Source organism: Orycteropus afer, unplaced genomic scaffold (assembly GCF_000298275.1).
Source record: "Orycteropus afer afer isolate SDZICR_OR568_19922 unplaced genomic scaffold, OryAfe1.0 scaffold00396, whole genome shotgun sequence".
Classification (NCBI taxonomy): domain Eukaryota; kingdom Metazoa; phylum Chordata; class Mammalia; order Tubulidentata; family Orycteropodidae; genus Orycteropus; species Orycteropus afer.
This window is the reverse complement of record NW_006921983.1, coordinates 466,592-494,051: the sequence shown is the minus strand read 5'-3', so window position 1 is coordinate 494,051 and position 27,460 is coordinate 466,592. Positions and strand designations below refer to the sequence as shown.

General features: G+C 35.3%; 1 protein-coding gene across 1 annotated transcript in view; it reads right to left on the bottom strand.

Moving 5' to 3' along the window:
• The window catches only part of RBM33 (RNA binding motif protein 33), a 205,479-nt gene that overhangs the window by 55,261 nt on the left and 122,758 nt on the right, over positions 1–27,460 (bottom strand). Inside the window, exons 11-14 of the mRNA XM_042782629.1 lie at positions 24,716–24,767; positions 22,320–22,378; positions 1,708–1,840; positions 994–1,337 (exon numbers count right to left, since the gene is read on the bottom strand). Coding sequence (XP_042638563.1) covers positions 994–1,337; positions 1,708–1,840; positions 22,320–22,378; positions 24,716–24,767 — 588 coding nt within the window. The remainder of the gene's footprint in view (positions 1–993; positions 1,338–1,707; positions 1,841–22,319; positions 22,379–24,715; positions 24,768–27,460) is intronic.

The window sequence follows — 27,460 nt, the reverse complement described above, 5'->3', positions numbered from 1 at the left end:
TATCTAAATGTGAATGGTAATTGTTTCTGGGTGACGGAATTATTTAATTTCTTTCTTTTACACTAATCTATATTCTAATATTTCTGCAACAAGAATGTATGAATTAAGTTTTAATTTTTCTTTTAAAAATAAATGCATTTTATTCTACTTTGACACCTTAAACAATAATTTTCTGTTTTCAGTTTAGACACATATTTTCCATGTGTTTCTAAATAGCTGACTGAAGCTTACCATTGCTATGTATTTTAACAGCATATTTTAAATAAAAGAAGAAATACACTGGGTAAGAAAAACATCACAAATACTCAAGTCAACCCAGGAAATATAATTCCATCAGCAGAGGGCACTCAAGTCTTTCAAATAATGAGTGAATGACAACAATTCTTTTCTCTGCACAAAGAATTTTCTCACCGTACCTTGCAAGAACGTAACTTAACAAAGTACCCAATTTCCACTGGCAAAAACCTTTTAAGAAATCTTTTAGTGGTGAGCAAATGAATTATCAAAAAATATCCTGATTTTATTAGCAGTGCATCCTTTTAAAAATCTTAGTACTAACTTTTTTCATTTCCTAAAAGATGACACTTTTTTCGTTTTTCCTACTATTACGGAGATAAACGATAATGCCAAGAATGTGTTGTCTTTAATAAATAGCACATTTAAGGAAAGTATCATTATTTCTAGGAGCTGGTGGCCTAGAGCCTAAGGCATCAGACTGCTAACCAGAAAGCTGGTGGTTCAAACCCACCAGCCACTCTTCAGAAGGAAGGTTGGGCAATCTACTCCTGTAGTGATACCGCCTCGGAAACCCAAGGAGGGGTTGCTATTAGTTGGATCCAACTTGACGGCAGTGTGCTTTGTTTCTTGGTTATCATTATTCCTATATAATTTTTACACAATAAAAATTTAAAACTTCACTTTTATGAAACACAAAGATTTAAAGTTACATGTACCTTTTTTTTAAAAAAAAGAAATTTTACTCATGATGAATACCTGCAGATTAGGCTGTGCATGTGCTGGTAGAAACGGCTGTCCCGGGCCAGGCAAGAATGGCTGTCTAGGAGGAATGAAAGGCCGCGTATTTGCTGATCCTGGCTGGCTAAAGTGAAGAATCCCCACAGGGCCTGGAGGCTGAAGATTTGGTCTTACGGGCCTTTCTCTCGGAAATCCTGGTTGCTGCCCTTGCTGATTAAATGCTGGTCCAGGTTGAGTGAATGGTAAAGGACTCTGAGTAGGAACAGGATGACTACTGTTAAGAAGTGTAGGAGGAGGTGGTGGTGGAGGGGGACTTCGCTGCTCCAGAAAAAGATGACTTGGGAACCTTGGTTCACCTGAAACTAAATGGTGGTACAAGCAACATTACCTTCTGGGTAATAAAAGATGCATTTCTTAAAAAAGCAATTTTACATATTGCCTAAATATGGCCCAAAGTTTCAGGAATGAACGCTGAAAACAAATCAGAATTCTCTATTTTTCCTCTTATTTCTAAATTGCTTCACTAGTTATTTTCTATAAATTTTTTTTTTTTTTTTCCCTTCTTTATGTGAGATTTCCACATTTCAGATATCAAAAATACCCAATTTCAGCATCTGAAGTGTCAGAAAGAAAGAAGAGGTATGGTACATTCTTAGCAAAATCCCCTACTGGGAGTTGGTTTGAAAATATAAGCGTGTTTTGTTACATTTCTCTGCACCATTCTTTATCTACCTCCTAAGAAGAAAGGGTCTCGTTCCTGAGGAGGGGGTGGGGCTCTCCATTGGTCCTGAAGAGGAAGTCGTGGGGGCTGGCTAAAATTATTGGGAACAGGCCCAGGCGTATGCTGTGGAAATTCTGGAGGGCCCTAAAAAACAAGAAGAAAACAGAGTGAATAGGCAGAAAGACAATCTATAATTTTCAGAAATACATATTTGGCTCTAATTTTTTTTCTGAAAATACTGAATAGCTTATCTCCTATAGTTCATATAAGGTGGTAATCAAAATAGAGATTCCATCATAATGAAACAGTCAAAAATCAAAATGTAGTATCTAGAAATTAATTCAACATTTTAACATTTCTACAGAACCACAAGAATATTATTTTTTAAGCTTATCAAAATCCATGCAATTATTGACCTTCTTTCTCATTAATCTGAGCGACTAAATGTCTACTTTGGATGCTCTTGACATTTATCTTCTCAAACCATGCTATTCTTTGCTACCTATTTAACTCAACAAGGAAAAGAAATTCAATTTGTACCGTGACAAAACCAGCAATCTCTGACAAAACAGGAAAATGTAAAATGTTTAAGAAACTGAATTACTACAAATAAAGTTTAGGTAAAAAAATTGAAACATTTTTTTGGTAACCAAGTGCTATTAGAACTCTACAGAAAACCAAAAAAAAAAAGAAGAAAAAGAAAGAAAGAAACCAAACCCACTGCCATCAATTGTGATTCATAGTCACCCTATAGGACAGAGTAGAACTGCCCCATAGGGTTTCCAAGGCTATAAATCTTTATGGAAGTAGACTGTCTCATCTTTCTCTCACAGAGCAGCTGGCTGGGTTAAGAACCACTGACCTTTTGGATAGTAGCTAATGCTTTTAACCATTGTGCCACTAGAGCTCCTCAACTCCTTAGATACAAACTGAACCTAATTCATTTTTCAATTGGCTTTTCAAATATTCATGGATATTTTTTAAACCTTTATTTCAAAAAGAAGTAATTCATTAATTTTTATGTATCATAAAAATAATTTTCACTTAATAACACCTCATCCTATGAAACTGACCCAGTATTTCTCAACTTTAAAAATCATACTCCTTGTTCATAAACTTAAAATTCTAGTGCTTTTCTTTTAATTTTATTACTATACCATTAGCTTTTCCCTCTAAATGTAGCATGATTTTTGACACTATACTTGCTTTCCTCTTCTCTTTAAAAATCTGCCATGTTGAGAGCCACTGCTGAAGTAAGGCATTGTGAGAATAATGTAAGATGAACACCACTTAACCTAAGGTCAATTACTGTAAAGCAAAAATGAGAAGATAATGGGGGGGGGGGCCAGGGAAACCAGAGTACTAGAAGTGAAACAACCAGAAAGCAATTGAAGAGAATGTTGATACACTGTGAAAAACATAATCTTCTGAACAACTGTACAGAACTTATTAAATGGGAACCTAATTTGCTTTGTAAGCATTCACTGAAAACACAGTATTTTTTTTAAAAAAAGAAAACACTAGCATAAATATCAAAACCCATAAAACTGCAGGTTTTATACAGATAAAGTATGTTTAAAATACACATACAAAAAAAAATATTATAATGAATAAAAACACAGATATTAGGTATTTATTGAAATATACGGAATAGGAACACTCAAAGCTTAAGTTCTTATAACTTTTATCATTTTGGGTGAAATCAAAGAAATCTTAACCTTATTAATATTTGACATTTGGAAGAATCACTTCTAACTCTAGATAAATATATTAAGATATAAACAAAGCAGTTAAGTGTTAGTAACTCAGAAAGTAAGATCTATAATTGAGAATATATATTGCATACTCATAGTTAACTAGAAAGTTTTTTTCACTCTTAATAAATGTATGCATTTCATCATAATGTTAATTTGAGACTTTAGTTTTATGATACTTTTGATATGGATATTCTTTTATATTTAGTATCTTTAACTTTGATCATAATGTGGTAGAAAAATTATTTCTTATACGCTATTATACATTATTACTTACTAAATCTGCATTAGTAGGTTCAAGGATTTATCTACTTTCTTCCAATGCCAAATTGTGGTTTAAAAAATACTTTTGTTTTTTTGGTCAAATTCAATGAAAGGCTGTGGAGTGGGTAGATGAATATGTGGTGTGTTTCTGTGTCTCTCACCCAAAATACTATTTTTCCACATAATATGAATGTTCTTTTTACAACATTAATACTCTATCATTAGTTTTATATATCCACTTAATCTTGACATATATAAAGATTTCACAACATGATTAAAATAATCTTAAATACTTTCTGGATGATAATAAATTAGCAGAAAGGTTCTGCTATTTAAAAAAAAAAGATTTAAATGATGTTTCTTGGAATATCACAGAAATAAAACAAAAATTTCACTGTCGTCTAGTTTGCACAGATATTTGACAAGTGACAATACCCCTGATATATTCAACTGGACTATACAAATTACCAAGTGCTGACCTTAGGTAAAAATCATTTTTGAGTTAAACAGTTTGTTTCATTAAACTTTTTTTATGTATATTTGAGTATGTATTTCTTTTAGGGGAGGAGTACACAAAGGAAAAATTTCAAACATATAAATAAAGAAGAGACAAATAAATAAAGATCAAAAGAATAATAAAATAATTTACATTAAAAAATGCAAAACCTATAGATCAAAAGTATGTTACTGAGATACCAAAAAAGGGCAATACCACTGTCTAAAACAAGCTTCTTGTTGTTATTGTTAGGTGCCATTGAGTCAGCTCCAACTCAAGCTAATAGTTGTAAATGGTTAAAAAACAAAACAAAAAAAAACTGATGAAATTTAAATTCTTTTAAAAACAAAAAAACGTGTAGAGTCAAGAATAGCTTTAGTTTATTAATAGGAAAACTAATGTTAACAGTTATATGAAAAAATATTTCCAACCTTTACAGTGTGATAATAAATTATAGCCTTCTTCAAATATTGAAGTAGTGGTCATTTATAAGAAGGTTTATTTTGGTTTGCATCAACTGACTAAAATAGACTGCTAGATACTAGTTTGTTGGGGACAGATTTCAATTCAGTTAATACCAGGAAGTAACTCAGATTCTAACTTCCAACAATGCTATCCTGGAAAAGCTATATAAAAGTGCTTCAACTACAGAAGGATTCAATCAAAAGGATTACCATCTGTCAGGGATAATCTAAATGTGAACTGGATTTGTTACCTTTTAGAATCTATGCCACCTCTGAAATTTTTAGGTTATGTTTTTAGGATCATGGAAAGAATTAAAAGATATATGAGCAAATGTGGGCTAGACGGGGCAATTTGCAATGTAATTTAATGGTACATTTGCCATGCTGGGATTTGGATGGCCTCAGGACTGGGTCAGAGGGAGATTAGGAGAACAACTTGGATGAAATACCTATTTCCAAAATATGGTACTAGGCAGCTACCCAGAAACAGATTATTTAATTGAATTAAAAGTCCATTTTCTTGCTGCTCTGGCTGGACCTAATGCCTAGTGGAACCTGGATCAGGAGACTTGAGAACAAAAGTCAGAGCCAAGGTTGGAGCTTGGGAAGGGGGTTTTGAACCAAGGAACAGACAGGTTTCGAGTGATAAGACAGAAAAGTACCAGGAGTACGAAGAGGAAATAATAATTTCCACTAATCAAAGATTTTCAGCCTTTCTGTATCTGACCCAACACTCCTTACCACTACTTACTGTAATGAATCCCAGATAATTTAAATAAATAATGCTGGTGAATCTAACACAAGCCAGTCAAAAATGAATGCTTTACAAGCATATACTTCAAGTAAGAACCAATGGGGACCAGGAAGATCCCAGGTCTACTGGCAGAGATAAAGAACCAGAGGGTCAAGGAATTCCTAATTAGACAACAGTAACTGCTATCTGTTTACTTAGTGAGTACTAAGCCCTTTGTTCACAGATGGGGAAACTGAAACTAACTTAAGACGTGAAATAGTTTCCTCAAGGTCACACCATTATTTTAAAAGTTTAAAATCATATTATGTTCACTCAACCACAAAGATTTCAATACTCAAGAAAAACAAGTTAAAGCTCACAAAAAGATTCATTTTATTCATAACAAGTACAAATGCAGCAGAAGTTTTCAACCTATGTAGATTTTATTAAAATTATTAAATTCAGAGATTTTTTTTAAAGCCACATATTTCCCTAATTTAGGCATGAAAAAGGTAGTCTACACTCAACTCTCTGGAAGATCTCTGGAAACTTCATCACATCATATGCAAACTTCCTCATTCCAACTATTTCTTTGGAAAAGGCTCACTCTATCTCTTGCCTCCCTCAGCCCAACTGAGAAATCTGTGGGTACGGAAAATGCCCCTCTTGCAATTCTTTTTATAGAACCTCCATTTTCTCCTGCTCCTACTTTATTCTCTTCCTAGTTGCCTGACAGGAGCTCTGGTAGCATAGTGCCTAAGGCACTTGACTGCTAATCAGAAGGCTGGCGGTTCAAACCTACCAGCCACTCCTTGGAAGGAAGATGGGGCAATCTACTTCCATAGTGATACTGCCTCGGAAACCCAAGGAAGGATCGCTATGAGTCGGGTCCGACTTGACGGCACATAACAACAACAGTTGCCTGACAGGAGCACTGGTGGTGTAGTGCCTAAGGCATCTGACTATTAATCAGAAGGCTGGCAGTTCTAACCCACTAGCTATTCCTCAGAAGAAAAGCTGGGTAATCTACTTCCGTAGGGATACTACCTCAGAAACCCAAGGAGGGGTTGCTATGAGTTGGATCCGACTCCACGGCAGTGTTTGGTTTTTTTTTTTTTTTGTTATTGTTGTTAGTTGCCTGACATCAGTTCTTTGCTACCTTTCTCTTCCAGAAGATTTACCTTGCACACTGGCCATAGGGCATTCCAAATGTCCAGTTCCTCTATCCCTATAGCCAGATTCCTCAGTATTACTGGATGGAAAAAATCTCATTATAATGAATTGGAATCATTAAAAGTTTATGTTTAATTTTAACTGGTCCATCAATGTCACTTGGCAAAGTTTTTCACCTGTTCCTGGTCAGTGCCTTCTCCTACCCCTCATAATAATTTAGAATCTTTTGCCATCTTCTAGTCCCTTATCCAACCATTTAGCTTCTCTCTCTACCCCCCTTTCTATCACATAAGGTTGCTTCCAACTACCCAGAAGATAACAGGAATCATGTGCTATATCATACAAGCTGTTTCCTCTGCCAGCCATGTCCTCTGTACCCTCACTGCACTGCATTTCCATCCTTTCTCCTTTCACACAACTAAATATCCACTGCTGACATGAACAATGTGCTTGCTGCTAATTTTTAGCAGCAGTCTATTTGTTTAAAAAAATATAAATTCTCACTCTATCTACTACTGCATTTGGTCAGATTTTTCATTTTTTTAAAAAAATGAAGAGAGTGCTGAATTATAATAGAGGTTGAAAGTATACTACTGATTTGTTGACAAGCTTTCAACTTTAACTACAGTCAGCATACTTTAGGACTCAAAACTCATTAGCTGTATCAGTCACCACTATATTAATGAACTGACAAAAAAGCACAGATGTAAGGAGAAGGTGTCAGAAAGAAGGAAGAGTAAAAACTACTTTCAGAGCAAAGAAGGAAGAGACTCTTGGAGTTATTTTCATTTAACCCTTAAATATTTTTGTTATTGTAACTGTAGAAATCAGTATTACTCAATGTGAAAAGTTTTGTCAATTTACCACTGTTTTACCAATTTCAACAAAAGGTAAAGCAAAGCTGGATTTATTCAGTTCTTTGGAATTACTACATAATTATACACTATTACCAATCTATCTTCGCTTCTCTCCTATTTCAGCTCAGCTACACTTTCATCCATTTGTAGCATGATTAACTATAGGCGGTACTTGACTGCTAACCAGAAGGCTGGAGGTTCAAACCCACCAGCTACTCCTCGGAAGGAAGATGGGGCAATCTACTTCCGTAGTGATATTGCCTTGGAAACCCAAGGAGGGGTCGCTATGAGTCGGGTCTGACTCAACAGCACATAACAACAACAACAACATACTTTGTTTCTGATATTATTTACATCTGCATTATCAATAAATAGAAGGCAAAACTCATTCCCAGGGTAAGAAGACAAATAACCTCTGTAGCTGACTTTTCCCTTATCCAGATCTCATGGAAGAGAAGGAATGCCAGGTTCTCCTTTAGCTTAACTTTTTTGATTTTGCCCATAATCAAAACAAAGTAAAAGATGTTTCTGGATTATCTTTGCTAATAAACATGGCTTTCTTCATTACTTAATATGTGAAGCCCCGCTACGTACTGCTGCTTTTCTTACTGGGCTCATGTAGAGCTGAACTGTAGAGAACTGAAACACACTTCAGTTTCTATGAAATCTGCAGTTACTTATAAATGCCATGACTGCATTTTAGTGCTACGAGTTTTGTCCTCTACTATTAAAAGCTCTGAACAGTCCCCAGTCATGTGGCTGCCACCACAGGAGCTCTTTAGAAACGTTCTTTTCCTCCTTCCATTAGAGAGTTAATTTCAAGTCCTCCAAAAGATAGGTTTTCTCATTATAGATAAGGCAAAATGTAACTCCAAAAGTTGAGTGGCTTCTACTCTATTGTAAGCAGAAAGCTTGCTAAGTTTTGATTTTTTACTTTGCCACAGGTTGAGATCAGGGAAAAGTATTCTTTCCTTAACCTACTTCATCCTTTCCTAAAAGGAAGTAGTTAATGAATTATGAGAATGAACTCAAAGAGAGACTGATGTGGTTAAGTTCTCAATAAAAATTTCAAGCCACCTGAAAACTCATTACATTACTTCTTGGGTATCTAAGCACTATCAGATTTCCTAGGAGAGTATTCAAAATATTCATAAATTCTAAAGACTTTTTGCATTAAAAAAGTATGGTGATCATAAATATTGCCCCTCCTCTGGAATTTTGATACAATTCTCATCTCTACCCCAAATCTTCTTTCCTTTTACTAATTATCTATGTGCTGTCTAAGTGCATACACAGAAGCATTCAAATGTTAGCAATACATAACAAAGCCCCCAAATACTCTCTCATGCTACAAGGTATGAGTTTTCCACTCAGTGGAACATAAAAACTTTTAAAATTCACCACAAATATTTAATCCAAACTTTAATTTCTAGATCATCCTTTAAGTGTTAAGTTTGAGAAAAACAGTATTTAGAACCTATTCTAAGTACATTACATAAAATAATGGCTAAGAATGTTTGAGTTCTCTCCCCCCTTTGTATTCCAGCCCTGATACTTACTAGCTGTAACCTTGAGTGAGTGATTTAATCTTCTGTGCCTCAGGTTTCTCATCTATAAAACAAGGGTGATAATAATAGTACCTACCTTCTGGGGTTGTAGAGAGGACTAAAGAAAACCTATAAAGTGCTTAGAACCCAATATATAACAAAACCTCATCCCATTTTTTGTTATAATTTATACATGATTTTTTGTAGATGGCAGTCCATACTGTAAATACAATATACATAGTTTCTGACCATCCATGTTTTTCCTTATAAGGTAAAAGACAAATCTGCATAGTTCCCCTGCTTGCAGGCCTATTTCTGAGCTCAAACCAGAAACTAATGTGTCATAACTGGTTGACTTCTCTCAGCCTTCATATATAAAGTGTCATCAAGTCCTTTTAGTTATACCTCCCAAACATCTCATTCTACCTCCACTTTTCTCTGCCACTCAACTGCTGGATCTATGAGGCCAGAGATCATGTCTGTTTTATTTACCGATATATTTCTGGCAAATGGGACATAAGCAAAAGTGATGTGTGCCAATTCCAGACCTGGCCAAGTTGGGGAAAAAAAAACCCAAAAAACTCCCATGAACAATTCTCATTCTTTTCCCATCTGCCAGCGAAAGTACACAACTCTGAAAGCCACAGGAGTGGAACCTACAGTAAATGGTGATTTAAGTGAGAAATACACTTGACTGTGCTACTGTACTAAGCTACTGAAACTCTGGGGCTGTCTATTAAAAGTTGGTCTACTTACTCTAACTAGTACTCCTGTGATGTTGTTGTTGTTGTTGTTATTTGTCGTTGAGTCGGCCCCGACACATAGCGACCCCTCCTTGGGTTTCCGAGGCAGTATCACTACGGAAGTAGGATTGCCCAACCTTCCTTTCAAGGAGTGGCTGGTGGGTTTCAACCGCCAGCCTTCTGGTTAGCAGTCAAGTGCCTTAGGCACTATGCTACCAGAGCTCACTTTAATTCCATACCCCAGTCTCAGAAGGGCCAGTACCTGCATCTCCCAGCTGCTGCAAATGCTGTACTGTGACTTTAGGAGGTCACTTGTAAACACTATTTCTCTGTGTACTGAATGATATAGGACATAAAAGACTGCCCCACAGCCCTCTATCTCAAGGTGGGACAACCCTGTGGTATGATTCATACTCCAGAGCCCTCCCCCTGAGGATCAGGTCAAGGGTCTAGACTTTTACCTGAAACCACAGCTTTGCTACATACTGCTTTCCCCACATAAATCATGTGTACCCAAATTCCCAGGTTGAGCTTGGTTTCCACAAACCTAAGGCTCATCCCATACCACTAATGCTCTAGCTAAATATTACTGGCCATCTCCTACTATGCAAAAAGCTCTATAGCATCTCATTTAATGCTCATAACAACCCTATAAGATAAATATTCTCCCCATGGAAATCCCTTAAAAATTTAAGTATCTGCACATAGTTGTTGTTGTTATGTGCCATCGAGTCAGACTTGACTCATAGCGACCCCTCCTTGGGTTTCCAAGGCAGTATCACTATGGAAGTAGATTGCCCCATCTTCCTTCCTTCTGGTTAGCAGTCAAGTGCCTTAGGCACTAAGCTACCAGAGCTTCTATCTGCACATAATAAGGCTAGAAAGTAGCAGAGCCTAGATTTAAACCCAAGTTATCGAACTCCAGAGCACAGGCATTTTACTGCTATGCCATATATTAGTTGTGAATGGCAAGTAGTAGGGACTTATTTTCATATTCCCTTATTTGCCTCAATGTTTTATAATCATAAATGTATATATAATATTGTATGTGTCCTTTAGAGTCAAGAAAACCACCAGCAACTGCTAAGTCAAATCAAAAGTTAGACACTCATAGAAATTCCATGACTGATCTGAACAGACAAAAGATATTCAGCAGTTTTTATCTAATAAACCTATGAGAGATTAAAGAAAAGATCATAAGCACTACGTAAGATTTAGAAAGAAACAGTTGAGTCAAGTTGAGTAAACAACAACATTTCTGACTTTCAAAATCTGTTAAACAGAATTTGGAAAACAGACAAAGAGTTGAAGTAACCTTAAAACTATAAATGGATAGGTAACCTGAAGCATGCGGTTGCAGGACAGTGCATGTTATACACATTATCCATAGCATGTAATCCATAGGGCCAAAAGGAGGTGAACTATTACTACTGACCTTTTTAGATTAGAGACACCCATACAAGAGACAATTTTAATATTAAATAAATCCAATCAGGAAGAAGGCATGGTGGCATACTTTCTGAGATGGCAAATGTCTGCATACTGGTTAAGTGGTAGCATGATTAGTAAAAAGGGTCAGATGATGAAAGATTCTATTAAGAAAGAAACTCAATGATTGATTCATGATGTAAACAGATTCTTGAAAAAGGTTACTTCCTTTGAGATACTAGATAATGCTGGACAGAGGAAAGAAATCCTTCCATGAAGATGCAGAGCCTTGTCACTGCCTTATTTGCTTCAATGGATAATGTCAGAGTTTGAATATTTGAATAAATTTTGAAACTTTTAAGCTTTAAGGTCCTAAAAGCTATTTATTGACTGTTACCAACACTGGCTTTTTGAACTAGAAAGATTAACAGATAGTGGGCTCGTGTGTCACTTTTTCCTGCTTTCTGTTTTTATTCTAATACACAAATTAATGGCTGTTAAGTTTTACTCACATGGGAAAGATTCCTAATTGCTTGCCTAGCATAAATGTTCAATTCACCCTTAGCAATAAAGCCTCAAATTTATTCAGGACAACATTATTCCCAGCTGAAAATACTACATATTCCAACTTTGTGACAAAGGTGGCCATATGACTCAGTTCTGCCAAGATGTACCACATTTTTATACAAATAATGTTATGTGTTCTATGGGGTAGGGATGCCCCTTCAAACCACACAACTCTCTCATGCATTAATTTACTATATGTGTTATTTACATGCATGCATTATTTGCAAAAAGAAGGTAAATGGAAGCGGAAGGGGGAACCTAGGAAAGCATGCACCTTTGCCCCGCCCCTTCCTCTCTCTCAGCCTAGAATTGTAGACATGCACATGCAAGTGATGGTTGAGTAAGAAAAAATATGGGTCCCAGATAGCAACACAGAGCTGCTATACTAGCTCAGAATTTTCTCAAGTTTATCCAAAAAATATAACACTTGATATTTAGGATCACTGTTAACCTGAGTCTTGTTATGTGCAGCATATTTCATATCCTGACTGACACAAGTCAATTACAATATTTTATCTAACATAAATACAGCCCGAAGATATAGACAGAACAATAATCAGTTCCTTTAAGGAGTGAAGAAAATCAGGTTTGCAGAGTTAAAACTGGATTACCCAAGGTTACACTGACTACAAACTATAACTCAAGACAAGAACCCATATTTTCAGATTCTTGGTTTATAAAGTGTTCTTTCCACGATAGCCCACCACTTCTTCGGACAAGTTTGCTGAAACAAATTTGTCTTCAAGTAATACCATACAAATCATGGTCCCAAACTCTGTTGTTCACTATGTATGAATGAGTGATTAGTCATTTATTAACACTTATTATTTATTTATTTTTATCACTTCATGGGTATAAAGGATAATACATTGCCAATTCCTTCTACCAAATGCAGAATTATTTTAAGACTGTTAGTGAGTTGTGAATACTTCACTTAACAGAACTTTTAGTACTGATGTAAGTCTACCTTTTGAAAGAAAAGGCTACTTTGATCCCTTGAAATAATCGTTCTATTTTGCTTTCTTCATATCCTTAAAAAAATCCAAGGTAAGAAATTATCATTCTAATTCTTATACAAATTATACTTTCACTGTTTTGCACCTCTTGTTAATTATATGATGCTATCTGTATTAATCCTATTCAGGAAGAACTGATAACTTCAGTTACAAAAAAAAAGAAAGAAAACTTTGCATAAATTGCTTAGCACAAAGTTAATCATATAAAGCAATGAATAAAGAAGCTCTAACAGCTATTGTGTGACTTATCAGCTTCCTTGAAAGGGTCACTCAGTATATTTTAATAAGACTAATTAAATACCATAACAATGTCATTGAAACTTCATGAACCTTTCAATAAATTGCAACCTTTCTCTACAACATGTTTTCATTTATTAATCTCACTTAAAATGCAAAGAACTATGTAAGAAACTAAATGACACTTAAAAAGGACCTCTCTGTTAATTCTGATTAAATAGGCTAAATGTGAATAAAGATCACTAGTGACCCCTGACACAATTAAAATTTAGCCCTCTATCAATGTTAATCCTCTTATTTCTGTATTCTCCATGGATTTTTTTTTTTTTCTTTCAGGTTATATACCTTGTATAAATACCTACATTCATTCTTCTAGAAAGTATTTTTCCATCTATTAGATGCATTTTAAAGATTATGAAGAAGCACATGCCCCATATACCAAATACTTAATTTTACATTGTGGTGTGTGTGTGTGGGGGACACCACTTGGACTTAAATACATTAAGATAATTTTATAAGCAGTGAACTAGAGCATGCATTACTATTTAAAAGTATTTCCTTTAGTACAAAATACTGCTTTTGATGAACCTACAAAGATCACTTACTTACATTATTTTTTAAAATGAAAAAGTCTTTATGCCTGTACCCCCAACCTCCTCTCAAAAACCACCCCACCCACACAGGAGACAGAGTGCTCAGCTAAGTCCCTGGCAATGGGACAGCCAGGCATGTGGGTGCTTGAGCACTGACACAGGGCTCAGGAAGGGAGCTGTGGCATAGAAGGTTCCCCAGAAGGGGATCTAAGTCTACAAGTTTTATCATCAGGGCCAGTTTCATGGGCACTTCATGGGCACAAGACAAGGTTCTCCACACAAAAGGACCATGAACTTGATTACATGTTTTATTGTCACCATCTTGAAATTCTTAATGCTTCAATAAAGAATCTTACATTTTCATTTTGCAAAGGGCCTGGAAAAAAAAAAAAAAAAAAAAACCCACCCCACCCAATGACAGGCTCCACCAGATGACTCCTCCACTTTACTATTTAGAGACAGTCATGATTTTATAGAGTTATGATTCAACTTACCAACTTTGTTTTTTTAACTAGTTTACTGAGGTACCTTTCAATATTTAGGGAAAAGCATAATAATTAAAAGAATAGGCTTTAGACTTAGACGGTCTTGGCTCCAATCCCACCTCCCATACTGAGTTATATAAATTTAAACAATTTAATCTAAGACTCGGTTTCTCAATCTGTAAAACAGAGAAAATAATGGTATCTCCTTCATACAGCTATTTAAGATATACTTCTAAGCAAAATCTGGAATATAGTAATCAACAATAACTCAACAATTTTTTTTACCACTAATTTTCCACAATATGTTCTATTTCCTCATTCAAAAAAGTACCAATTAAAAAAGCAAAGCATATTATCAGCTATGTCAAAAGCATACAGAGTATACTGTTTGCTTTTAAAATACTAATCTGTTAATATAGTTACCATATGACCCCATATCACACCCCAAGATATTTACTGAAAACTTATGTTCACACAAAAACATATATGCAAATATTTACAGCATCTTTATAACAGCCAAAGGCTGGAAGCAATCTAAACTTCCTTCAACTGATGAGTTGATAGATAAACTGTGCTACATCTATATAATAAAGCAATAAAAAGGGATGAATTACTGATAGGTGCAATAAAATGGAAGAACCTCAAATGTATTATATATAGTACTAAGTAAAAGAAGTCAAACTCAAAATTCAACATGCTATACAGGTTCTACTTCTATGACAAAATTATAAGAACAGAAAACAGATTAGTGGTTGCCAGGGGCTAGGGATGGGAAGTGGGGCATGCTACATGAAGAAATCTTTTGAGGTGATGAAGCTGTTCTCTAATTGTGGTGATTATACAACTGTAGGCATTTGTCAAAACTCAGAAAGACCTGAATGCCAAAAAGAATAAATTTTAAAAGTCAAAAAAAATTCTAATATTTTGAAAGACTTTCTTTTACATACTTTATAATAAAGCCTCTTTCTTTATCTAAAAATATTAATGCATCTAAACAGAACTACAGGTCTTCAAAGAATTTTGTGAAAATAAATATATACATTTAAAAAAAAAAAAATCAGTGCGCTTTCCAGGACACATCATTAAAAACAGGTCACAGAAATTGCCTTTGCCTAGACAGGAGTTAAAAGATTGGAAACTATGTGTTACTGTCAATATTTCATAGGCTAAATTACTAAATTACCAATGTGCAAAAGTTCTCAAGGGTTAGTCTACTACACGTGGCATTATCCATCTGGAGATTATTTATGAAAGGGTTTTATTTCAATGCAATATTTTTGTCAAAAGTTAAATAAAGTAGCTTATCACACACTTTCACAATGCATTTTTACAATGTAGCTTAATGGCTCAAACAGCTACTCTTAGAAGAAACTGATATGATATTATTTCAATGAATATTCTTTGGCCTTTGAGTTATTAGTGTAGACTTTAGCCCACCCCTATCTCTATGGAACACATGCAATGCATGCTGATAGAACAGCAAGTAAAGTTAAAGGGTTACTGAATTTTATAAATCACCTTACTTAATAGCTGTTACCATAGTATTTAGCTGCTCCTGTTACTGCTGCAGATGGGAATTCATTGATATGATTAAATTTGATGGTATGATAATGTATGGTAATCATGATTAATCAGAAACCCACTAGCAAATGGAGGATGTTGGGTATTATGTCACCTGCATTTTAAACTGCATTCTCTCCTTGCAAGCCTGACAATATTTGACAGCTGGAAGGATCTCACACTATTAGTCTGTTACTACTTATAGATCTGATAAGTGAAAAAGCCCATCACTCCTTTCCTATCCTAAGTGCTAATAATTATAAGGAATTGCAGGCAAGTTGCAAAAACAGTAAGGGTTCAAAAGAAAGGCTTTTCTTCCCCCTAGATGTAATAAAGTCTGGATTCACATCTGCAAGAGCCATAATCAGAAAGAAATGTAATTTGATGCAGCAGTCTCATCAAACATGATTTGCACGAAATGCCGTATAAAACATCCAAGAAACGTCAATCACCACCACCTGATACCATGTACCCTGTTAAAACAGAATGCTACCTGTGATTTGCTATATTTACAAAGTAAACACAAATGAAAATGTCACTTATTAGATCTACCTAATAAGGTAATTGGTAAGAACATTAATTTAACCTTAAAGGTATAGCCTTTTAACACATGACTTTTATTTCTAATTTAAACAAAGAGCACTAAAAAATTAATCAGCAGCCAAACTACTTGGTACTTAACTGGCTACTTGGTACTGAAATATCAGCACTTACCTGACACATCAATGCAACACCAAAAGAGTACCTATAGGGCTTTATATACTCTACGTCAAGAGTCTTTAAAATGTAAGTTATTTTGAATTTTTGGTATGGTTACAAACAGTAATTCATTAAAACAGGAGACAAATTAGGTTAGCAAAATCTCAAAGCAACATTTTAAAATATCCCAATAATTAACATTTCTGTGTTACATTTTTTAAGTGGGCAAATCTTTTCGGGGATAAATGCATAACTGGAAAATACACTTACGGATAAGGACAGTGTTAAAAATTTTAAACTAATGACTAAATAAATCAGTTATAGCCTTTGTGGACAGGAAAATCAAACTAATAAAACAAAGAACACTCATAAATAAAAAAAAACAGAATTCTAACACAGAGAAAACTGTGAGATGGAACTTGATGGGACTGCCTTGTTTCTCTGGGTCTCACAAGTTTTCTGTCACTTGTTTTTGTGGGAAATATTTGAGTTGTCCATCTCTAACAGGTTTCCACCTTACACAGGTCTCAGCTTTCACAGGTTTTATTTTACTTGCTTTATTTGCAAAAAGGTAAACTAGTCCTCTTCCCCCACCCCTAACTCCCTATCAAAGGAAAAACTACAAACAAAATCGTAATTGTTTTGTGAAATTATATTCAAATGTCTTGACATTAATGGAGATGATTTAAGAAGGGGACTGGTAAGCTGTAGAAAGCTAGATGACAAGACTAACAGAAAAAAGGAAGTTGAAATGGAGAAGGATATGTCACTTAAAAAATCTTTTGCCTTCTAAGGGTATATGCTTATCTTCTATGCTAATCGGCCCTTGTAAGTACTCATGATTTAAATAATTAAGACATATTTTATATTTGCAAAAGACTGATATTCTGATATGAAAATTAATATTAAAAATAGTCATTCATTGATGTGCTCTGGTAGCACAGTGCCTGAGGCATCTGACTCCTAACCAGAAGGCCCGTGGTTCAAACCCACCAGCCACTCTTCAGAAGGAAGACTGGGTAATCTACTTCCATAGTGATACCACCTCAGAAACCCAAGGAGGGGTCACTATGAGTTGATTTTGACTCAATAGCAATGAGCTGATGTGCTATCAATTGATACAAGATTTGAAAAAAATCAATTAAAAATAAAATAGTTACTGGGAATCAAAAAGCAAAAACTATTTCAGAATTCAACAATAATACCTGTATCTGTGACTAAAATTAAATAGAGGAATCTTAAATTTTAAATGTAAACCTACATTACAAAATGTTTCACTGAATTCTTTAAATGCATGAATATGTGAAGAAATGCTATCCTAACACAGTGCCTAACATTACCAAAGAACTTGATGGGACAAAGCTCCAAGAGTTAAAATAAAAATTTTCCAAAATGGAAAAAAAAGGATCCTTTTTCTTTTCACAAATTTATCATTTTAACATTCAAACTTTTATTTTAAAAAATGTGTATTCAATTCTAATATTCACTAACTCATCCACTGCTGTCAAGTCAATTTCAATTCATAATGACCCTATATGACAAGAGCAGAACTGCCCCATAGGATTTCCAAGGCTGTCAATCTCTACAGAAGCAGACTGCCACATCTTTCTCCTGTGGAGTGGCACGTGGGTTTGAACCACAAACTTTTTAATTAGCAGCCAAGCACTTAACAACTGCACCACCATAATAAAAATATTAGTCTTGCTATATCAAGCATAGTGTAGAATATCATATTTTGCCCTAAGATTTGATTTTTTTAAAAAAAACTTTAAATAATAATGCTACAAAAATAGTATCTTGTATTATGTTACCGAGAGTTCTCTATGATTTTCTAGGCATAGTTCAAATTGCTCAAAATTGACTTTTAAAGAAGTTTACCACTATTCACGAAGAGAAGGAATACTTTAAAATGGATACCAAATTTATCCTAGTTCCTTTTAAAAATCAGAAATTTAGGGGTATTTCTGTCTATTGTCTTTTTTTTTTCTTTTTAGTGAGTTGGATGCAGCTAAATTCTTATACAGGCAGTCCCCAGGTTACAAATCACATCTCTCCCTAAGTGTCTTTAAGTTGAATTTGTAGCTCTGCTGGAATAGGTGCATGTGGTTTTTATTAAGCCTTCATTTAGTGCAAGAAAGCCTTAAAGACTTTCCAATGATTTAAAAGCTGCACACGCAGCATGTGAAGGTGACTGTGATGAAGAATTTATAGTGAGTAGGGGACTGCCTCAATTATTTCAAAGCGAGGGCATTAAAAGGCAAGTAGGGATTGACTCTAAGTCCGTAAGCTGGATGTTTGTAACCCAAGGACTTTATGTATAGTTAAATGTACATTACATATGTCACTGAATTGTACATGTAGAAACTGTTGAACTGGTGTATGTTTCACTGTGTACAGGAGCCCTGGTGGTGCAGTAGTTAAAGCACTCCACTGCGAACCAAAAAGTCAGTAGTTTGAGCCCACCAGCTGCTCCATGGGAGAAAGATGTGGCAGCTGCTTCTGGAAAGATTTATAGTCTTAGAAACCCTGTGGAGCAGTTCTACTATGTCCTACAGGGTCACTATGAGTTGGATTTGAATCAAAGGCAGTGGGTTAGATTTTGGTTTTGTTCTGCTGTGTATACTCTCAAAAATAACAAAAAAAATAAATTATTTTTTAAATAATTGTACATAATGTAACGCTACTGGGCAGATTCAATTATGTATTCTTGAAAATTAGTAGTGTCTGTGTGTGTATATATATATATATATATATATATATATATATATATACACACACACATACATATATATGTATGTGTATATATATACACTGAAAATACACTTCTTTTCTGTACATTATGTAGGGTTCCTAGTAAATCACATAGCTCAATATTCATATTCACCTTCTATACACAAGCCCAATGTTAGGCATATAACATTGAGCACAAGATGGGACTCTGCAACTATGAAGTTTATCTACAGACATTAATCAAATAATCACCCAAATACAAGTAAACTTACAACTCTGATATGAATAAGCTGTACATGCACAATGTATGGAGCTTTTAACAGGAATAATTTATCTATCATAAGAGCATGGGAGTCATTAAAGGGTTTTAAGCTGGGGGAAAGACCTTACTTTGCCCAATTGCCGATTTCATGAAAATTGGCAAAGAGATTTCTGTAATTCAAATCTTACTTTTGTATACGAAGGAAGTACACTGATTCAAACAGACCCTAAGACAATCTCCAAACTTGAATGTTTTATAAATGTATGTGTGTGTGTGTGCCTGTGTGTGTAGTCATCTTAAGAAACCAAATTCTGTTCACAAATTATTTATTGAACCCCTACTACAGGAAAGCACTGAGATCCTGTAAAAAAGCATGAAACCATCAATAAGGAACTACCAAAGAGCTGTGATAAACTACAACACTGTCTTCACTATTTTTATAATTTACTCCAATGAAATTTAGTTTAAGGATGTAAGTTATATTTGATTTAATAATGCCTAGATCATTTTATAATTTAGTAATTAGAACTACACAGAGCACTCGGCACGTAGTCGATCCTCATTAAATGTTTACAAGATTAAATTTACATTGACAACTAAGCTGAATCTTGTAGTAGAAAAAGAAAAATAATTTTATTCAAAAAAGGCTTAAGTAAAAAGACAGAAGGCAGCTTGAATACCTTTATTTATTTTTTTAAAGTTTCACTATCATTGATTTTTATTATCAGTATCTTTATAAATTTCATCTTTCAACACCTGCAAGTGAACATATGCAAATGATAACATTAGTAAATGTTGCAACACTACGTGTGGTACATCTTACTTCTGGTAAGATGTACAAAAAACAATAAAAACAAAAGCAGACAGTCTTAAAGAGTGGTTCATCGTAACTCAAATACATCCTAAGTCAAGGCCTGCCTGTAAACAGTCTCTCTCTCTCTCTCCCTTTCTCTCTCTCCCTCCCCCTCCCTCCCTCCAACAATATTTTGATTGACATTAAAAAAAAAAATGGACCTCTGCATGTATTTTTAAAAAAAAACAGATTCCACATTTGATTACTTTCCTTAAGGGAAACTGATTGCAGAAATGAGTAGGCATTTTTAAATCAACAAATTCACTGTAACTTCAATTTAAGATCTAGTATTTAGGGCTTAAAGAAAAATACATACAAAACAGTGGTAAGTACCTGAGTTGAAGATAACACTACTCACGTTATATATCACACACATGCTAATTTCTAGCCCAACTCTTTTTCCAATCACCCACCCATCTCAAAAACAAAAGAAAAAGTATGCCTTGTAGAAACTTTTTAAAAGGCAGTTCAACAATATTTACCAACTTCAGAATACCATGTACTTTAAAAAAAAGTAAGTTCAACTTCTCACAAAAACTTTTATAATTCTCTTGTAATATACTCACTCACGAAGTTTCCTTCTGGTATCAGATACAATTATATTGCACAATTGACAAATAAAAATAGATGAGAACTGAAAGTGACTATTCAAATTTTCTATCAGTAAACACATTTTTACAAAAATATCTGTTACCTGAAATTACATTTAATTCCTTAAATTACAGTTGCTTTTCTCATTTCAAATTTTATCCCTATAACACAAATAAAACATGAAAGCAATTTCACTAATGATTTTAACACAGATGTTCATAATCATTAGAAATAGAAGTACTTCAAATGTTAATGCTCCTTAAAATGTTAATGCTTTTCAAAGCTAGTAGATAAACTACTTCACCAAAAGAAACGTTTCTAATTATGAAAATCATATTTGCTTATCCATGAGTAATGCAATTAGTAAACTTTAGTTATCTGAATAAGTGCTTCAAAAGAGCTTGCTACTCAAGAAATATCACCTAGTTTTTTTAAAAAATGAATTTTAAAACTTGGTAATTTTAAAAAACAGCTAAATATAAGGAAATTAAATCAATACGAACCAATTTTAAACTGTAACATAATTCATAAATAATTACATATGAAGAAAGTTTTTAAAAAATTATCTGACTTTAAAATTCTATAGTGATTTTAGGAGCTCTGGTAGCGCAATGCCTAAGGCACTTGACTGCTAACCAGAAGGCTGGCAGTTCAAACCCACCAGCCACTCCTCGGAAAGAAGATTGGGCAATCTACTTCTGTACAGATACAGCCTTGGAAACCCAAGGAGGGGTTGCAGTGAGTTGGGTCCAACTCAATGACACATAACAACAACAACATAGTGATTTTACTTTTTGATAATCACCTGATTATACCTGATTATATGAAACAAAACTACCTCTGTTTTTTATACAAATGACATTAGAATTTTATGGTCTGGCCCATTTTTGAACATTGTTTTTAAAAAGAACATGTCTTCATTTAATAAAACCATAAACTAATCATAAATTCAAAGTTTTTTAAAAATTATTTAATTGACATTCTTCTATTTACATGTTAGGAAAATGGATGAAATTATAGAAAGCGTGCATATGTGTAAAAGAGAAGGGAGACAGAGAGGGGAGGGAGATAAGGAGAGAGAAAAACAAAGTATATTGTGGTGTTTTCTTTTAAATATATTTTAAAAAAGAAATCCTCCATTTTAAAATATACAACAATGGTTCATTAAAATTTCTAAGAATTTTTTTTAAAAACAAGTAAAGCTCTCATTTTTATTCCCTAGAATTTCACGCACATACCTACACACACATATACCCTGTAATAAAGCAGGGACCTTTTGCACTTAACATAAGAAGGCAGTAATAAAATGAAAATCCATATTCTTTAAGATAAAAGGCATTCTACTTATGATTCTGATTCAACAATTTTACAGTTAAACAAAATTAATTCCATTCTCAAAAATCCATTGACCTTAAGCTTTTAACAAACATTTTCAACTGCAGAGATAATTGTCAATATTTACAAATCCTTAAAATTATGTTTAGCTGGAACCACATGTATTTGCGATATTAATATTTCTTTGTAAATGTATGCTTATCCATATCACAGCAGAAAGAACAGCTGCTACTCACTGGGAATCTCTGGGGTCCTACAGCAGGTCTTGGCTGGCTTGGAACTGGTAACAAGGGCACTAAAAGAAAAAGCATCTTTCATTACACATATACTGTACTTAACACTATTATCTATTATAAAAAGGAACATACTGTAGTTAATATAAAACATATACAATGTTTAATATTTTTAACATTCCATAAAAGGAAAGGTGAGGAGAGAAATTTTATTTTCAGCATACAGTAGCACAAGAAGTGGTTTAAATTTCAAGAGTGAATTATAACTTAAAATTAAAATATTAAATTAAAATACTTTTGCAATAAAATAAGATAGTATTCCTCTAAAATAAAAAACCTAGCTCACTTTTCACGTCCCTACTGAGGATATCGAACACAGATTATATATTCCTATGCCAATTAAATACAAATTTAAATTAAAAATCTGCAATCCCCACTCAACAGCCCTCTTTCCACTTTCTTCCTGTGTTTACCATTTCTCCTTCTTTCCTATACCTCCCTGCCTTCTGAGTTTTATCCCTAGGCACATGCTGCCCTTTAGATCTTGTATGGTTGACTGTTCTAAGAGTGTATCTCCCTGGTATTATTGCTCATCTTACAGGCCTATCTATCATTTGGCAGAGAGTTGAACCATGGGGGTGAATTCAGTTCTAGGCTTGAAATGTATCTAGCATTGTCATTGTTGTTACGTGCCATCGAGTCTGCCCCAACTCATAGTGACCCCTCCCCTTGGGTTTCTGAGGTGGTATCACTACGGAAGTACATTGCCCAATCTTCCTTCCAAGGAGTGGCTGGTGGGTTTGAACTGCCAGCCTTCTGGTTAGCAGTCAAGTGCCTTAGTCACTATTCTACCAGAGTTCTCTACAGGGGGTAAAGAGATAAAAACTTATTTGCCATAACCAACACCTCGAGAGAATGAGTTGCTGGGCCTGGAGGCTCAAAACCATAGTCTCGGGGAACAACACCAAGGTCAATTGGCATCACATAGTACACGGCAACAATGTTCTACATCACACTTGGTGAGCAGTGACTGGGGTTTTTAAAAGCCTGTGAGTGGCCATCTGTGGTAGTGAAGGGATGTGTCAACTTGGCTGGGCAGCTGGATGTAGTTATTCTCTATGACGAGAATGGTAATCAACTCCATGGTGAAATCTATAGTGAGCAGCTGAGCCTTACAGCTATAGTCTGCTTCCAGTAAGTAAACACTAAGAAAAGTCTCTGCAGCTCTTTGGCACACTATGGACCCTGCATGTAGCCAACTCTTCATTCAGTAGCCTGCCATGTTTCCTACCGATAACTGGGACTGTCTCTGGACTTCAACGAGTGGCCTGCCATGTTGTTTAGTAATCCAGGGACTTATGGGAGCACTGGTGGCATAATGCCTAAGGCATTTGACTGCTAACCAGAAGGCTGGTGGTTAAAACCCACCAGCCACTCCTTGGAAAGAAGACTGGGCAATCTACTTCTGTAGAGATACCACCTTGGAAACCCCAGGAGGAGTGGCCATGAGTCGGGATAGCCTATACAGCAATGAGTTTGGTTTTTTTGGTTTGTGCCATTTTATCTGTCAACATTGGGTCTGTCAGCCTCAGCAGCCAGCAGCTGCCTAAGTGAAGAGATGCCTCCAGCTCCAGTAGGCCAGAAGCAAGAGGCAGAGCTAAAGCCCAAGGTTGAAGTGCCTTCATTGAGCCCCTAGCGCTTGGCACTCTGAACTTGGACTTCTAGCCACCTAAACTGAAGAGAATAAACTAAATCCCTGTTTGTTAAAGCCACCCATTTGTGGTATTTCTGTTAGAGCACCACTAGGTAACCAAAATACCATCTAAAGTGCAATTATTGGTCTTTCCCCATCAGGAGCAAAGAAGAGTGAAGAAAATCAAAGATACAAGGAAACAATTAGCCCAAAGGACAAATGGACCACGTGAACCCCAGCCTCCATGACTGTGACACCAGAAGAAAACAAATGGTGTCCGGTTACTACCTATGCATCATTTTGAAAGAAAGAAAATGTATTTAATGGACTAGGATCACTATGATTTCAATTTATCTTGACAGTTACAAAAATGAAAATGAAGAAAGCAAGTTTAATCTCCATTAAAAATGGTTAAATAAATTATGATATCATCAAACACTCTTCATCCTCAAAAGGAAAATGTATGCCATCAGTAAAAGATTTGCATATGTTGTTTTTTTTTTTTTAAAGGCAAGCTGTAAAGAATAGACCCATTTGTATTTTGAAAAAATATGTGGACATGAACATAATTTAATATTATGAAAATGTCTTGAAGGGTACATATCAAACTGTTAGTAGGAGCAACCTCTGAGGAATACTGTGTATGGGAAGGGAGAGTGTTAAAGACAGTCAGGGGAGCACAGTACTGGGGACTTTATACACTTACCTTTTTTTGAAAAAACATTAATAAATACACCAAGAGTACCATTCAGCTCTTCCTGATATTAATAAGCATTTGTCTACTCGTTATTAGAATTCATCATAGGTACCATTCTGATACTAAATGGTGTCCTGTTTAAAGTTTTATCAGCATTAAATATTTATAAAATATGAAATATTAAAGAAAGTATCACTAAGTGTTCAGAATATCAATCTTCAGTCAACATGTTAACTACTTTAACAATTTACAATAGCAAAAAGATGGAAACAACCTAGGTGCCCATCAACAGAAGAATGGATAACCAAACTATGATACATACACATAATGGAATACTATGCAACACTAAAGAATGATGCAGAATATACAAAACATTAGATGAAACTGGAGGATAGTATGCTCAGTGAAATAAGTCAATCAAAGAAGAACAAATATTGTATTAGTCCATTATTGTAAAAAGTCAAGGGAAGGTTTACATATGGAAGAAACTTTCTTTGTTGGTTACCACGGGTAGGTGGGGAGGAGAGGGAACACTGCTAGACAGGTAAAGACAAGTATGGATTTGGGTGAAGGAAAGGGCAATGTAACAAATATGCATGATCAATACGATGGCACGGAGGAAGAGGAAGACAGAGGTACGTGGGAAGTACAGACAACAAAGATGAACTCTTTTGCATACATAGAACTGTGTTGTCAGTGATGGCAAACATTGATCTACAGATGGATAGATGGGTTGACAAGTTCAACGATCAGGTATGTCTAGGCAGGGGGAAGTGTGCCCATGACGATGTATACAGTTGGCAGACACTGTTTCTACAAGTGTATTTGTACACGCTGTAAGAATGTCCAGGTATATAGTAGAACTGACAAGGCACAAGACTGTAGTGACTTCTTGGCCATAGCCAGCTACCTCAAGGGAGCAAGTAGTTGGACCTCTGGGCTCAGGACCATGGTCCCACGGGACATCAAGCTCAAATGGCATAACATACTACACACAAAAACATTGTTCCACATCCTACTTTGGTGAGTAGCAACTGGGATCTTAAAAGGTTATAAGTGGTCATCTAGATACAACGATGGGTTCTCTCCTCATCCAGAGCAAAGAAGAACGAAGAAAATCAAAGATATGTGGAAACAATCAGTCAAGGGACTGGTACACCATGTTATCCTCAGCCTAAATGACCATGAGACCAGAAGAAACTAGATGATGCCCGGCTACCACTGTCAACAACTCAGAGGGGGATCTATATAGGAGATCCTGGATAAAGTGAGAGAATAATGTGGGACAAAACTCAAAATTGTTTTTAAAAAAAGACCAGGATCTGATAGAGCCTGGTGATACCCCTGAGACTATGGTCCCTAGCTGCACTTTAGATCTGGAATTGAACCCACTCCTGTAGCTTCCAGCCAAACAAAAGACAGGCATATGAGCTGAATGTTTACATGAGGTAGATACACTTTTTAGAGTCTTGGAGAGATCAATCATGGAAGAATAGAAGGGCTGTGTATGCACAGGGAGACAGCTCGTAGGGCAGGGTGCATGGGAGGAAAGGACACAGGGAAGAGGTAACTATGGGGAGGAAGTGGGAAGAGAGCTGCTGCATTGTGGGAAACTGCAGTCAATGTCATGAGACAAAGTGTATGTAAACTGCTTTATGGGAAATGAATTTGGTCTGTAAAGTTTCACCCAAATCACATTTAAAAAAAAAATAAAAAGAGTGCATGGGAAGGAAAGACACAGAGAAGAAGTAACTATAGGAAGTGGGAAAAGAGCTGTTACACTGTGGGGAATTGCAGTCAATGTCATGAGACTATGTGTTATGAACTGCTATATGGAAAACAAATTTGCTCTGTAAATTTTCACCCAAATCACAATAAAAAGTTTTTTAAAAAAGAACTCTGTGTTTCTATTTAAGCTCATTCATTTTATTGAACTATCAATTACTGTCAAAGTTTCTCTACAGCCAGCAAGGACAATTTTTCACCTTTTACCCACGTCAATGTATCTTTGAAGATCAACAAAGGGAAAATATGACAGATAAAAGGCACATTAACATCAAGAAATGTGCGGCACTAAAGCTACCTATTTCATATTGAAAAAAACTTTAGCTTGTTCTGAGAGTTTAAAACTTTTGTCAGAAACCAGTTCTTGTATTCACTGAACCTTAATGAACTCTGGGGTACAAGGTCTGCATTCTCTACCTTTTAGCTGATTTTAAGGAAAACACATCACTTTCATAACCTAGGAAACATCTTGTGGTCTCCTACTAGCTTTACCACTCTGTAGTGCTAACCCTATTGTGTATTTCCTAGGCTAAAAAAAAAACCTATGCATCTTACCAACTGCCAGTTTTCCACTCAATTTTACAAGGAAATACATTAACAATAACAGGTATCAGCATAAGTAAGAGTCTGACAAATTAGAATTACTGCATTTCCACATGTTGGAAAATAATTCTAAGTAACAATATGCCAAGGATTATTTTAAGGACAGCCATCCATTCCCCATGCAGGTATGCCATGTATGTATTCACTCAACAGGTATTTAATGACAGAAAGGCACCGTGCTAGTCACCAAGGATAAAATGGAAGGCAATGCATACTCCATGCTCTTCAGAAGCTGAGTCTTATGTTGTTGTTGTTGTTGTGTGACGTCGAGTCAGCCCCGACTCATAGCGACCCCTCCTTGGGTTTCAGAGGCAGTATCACTACGGAAGTAGGATTGCCCAACCTTCCTTCCGAGGAGTGGCTGGT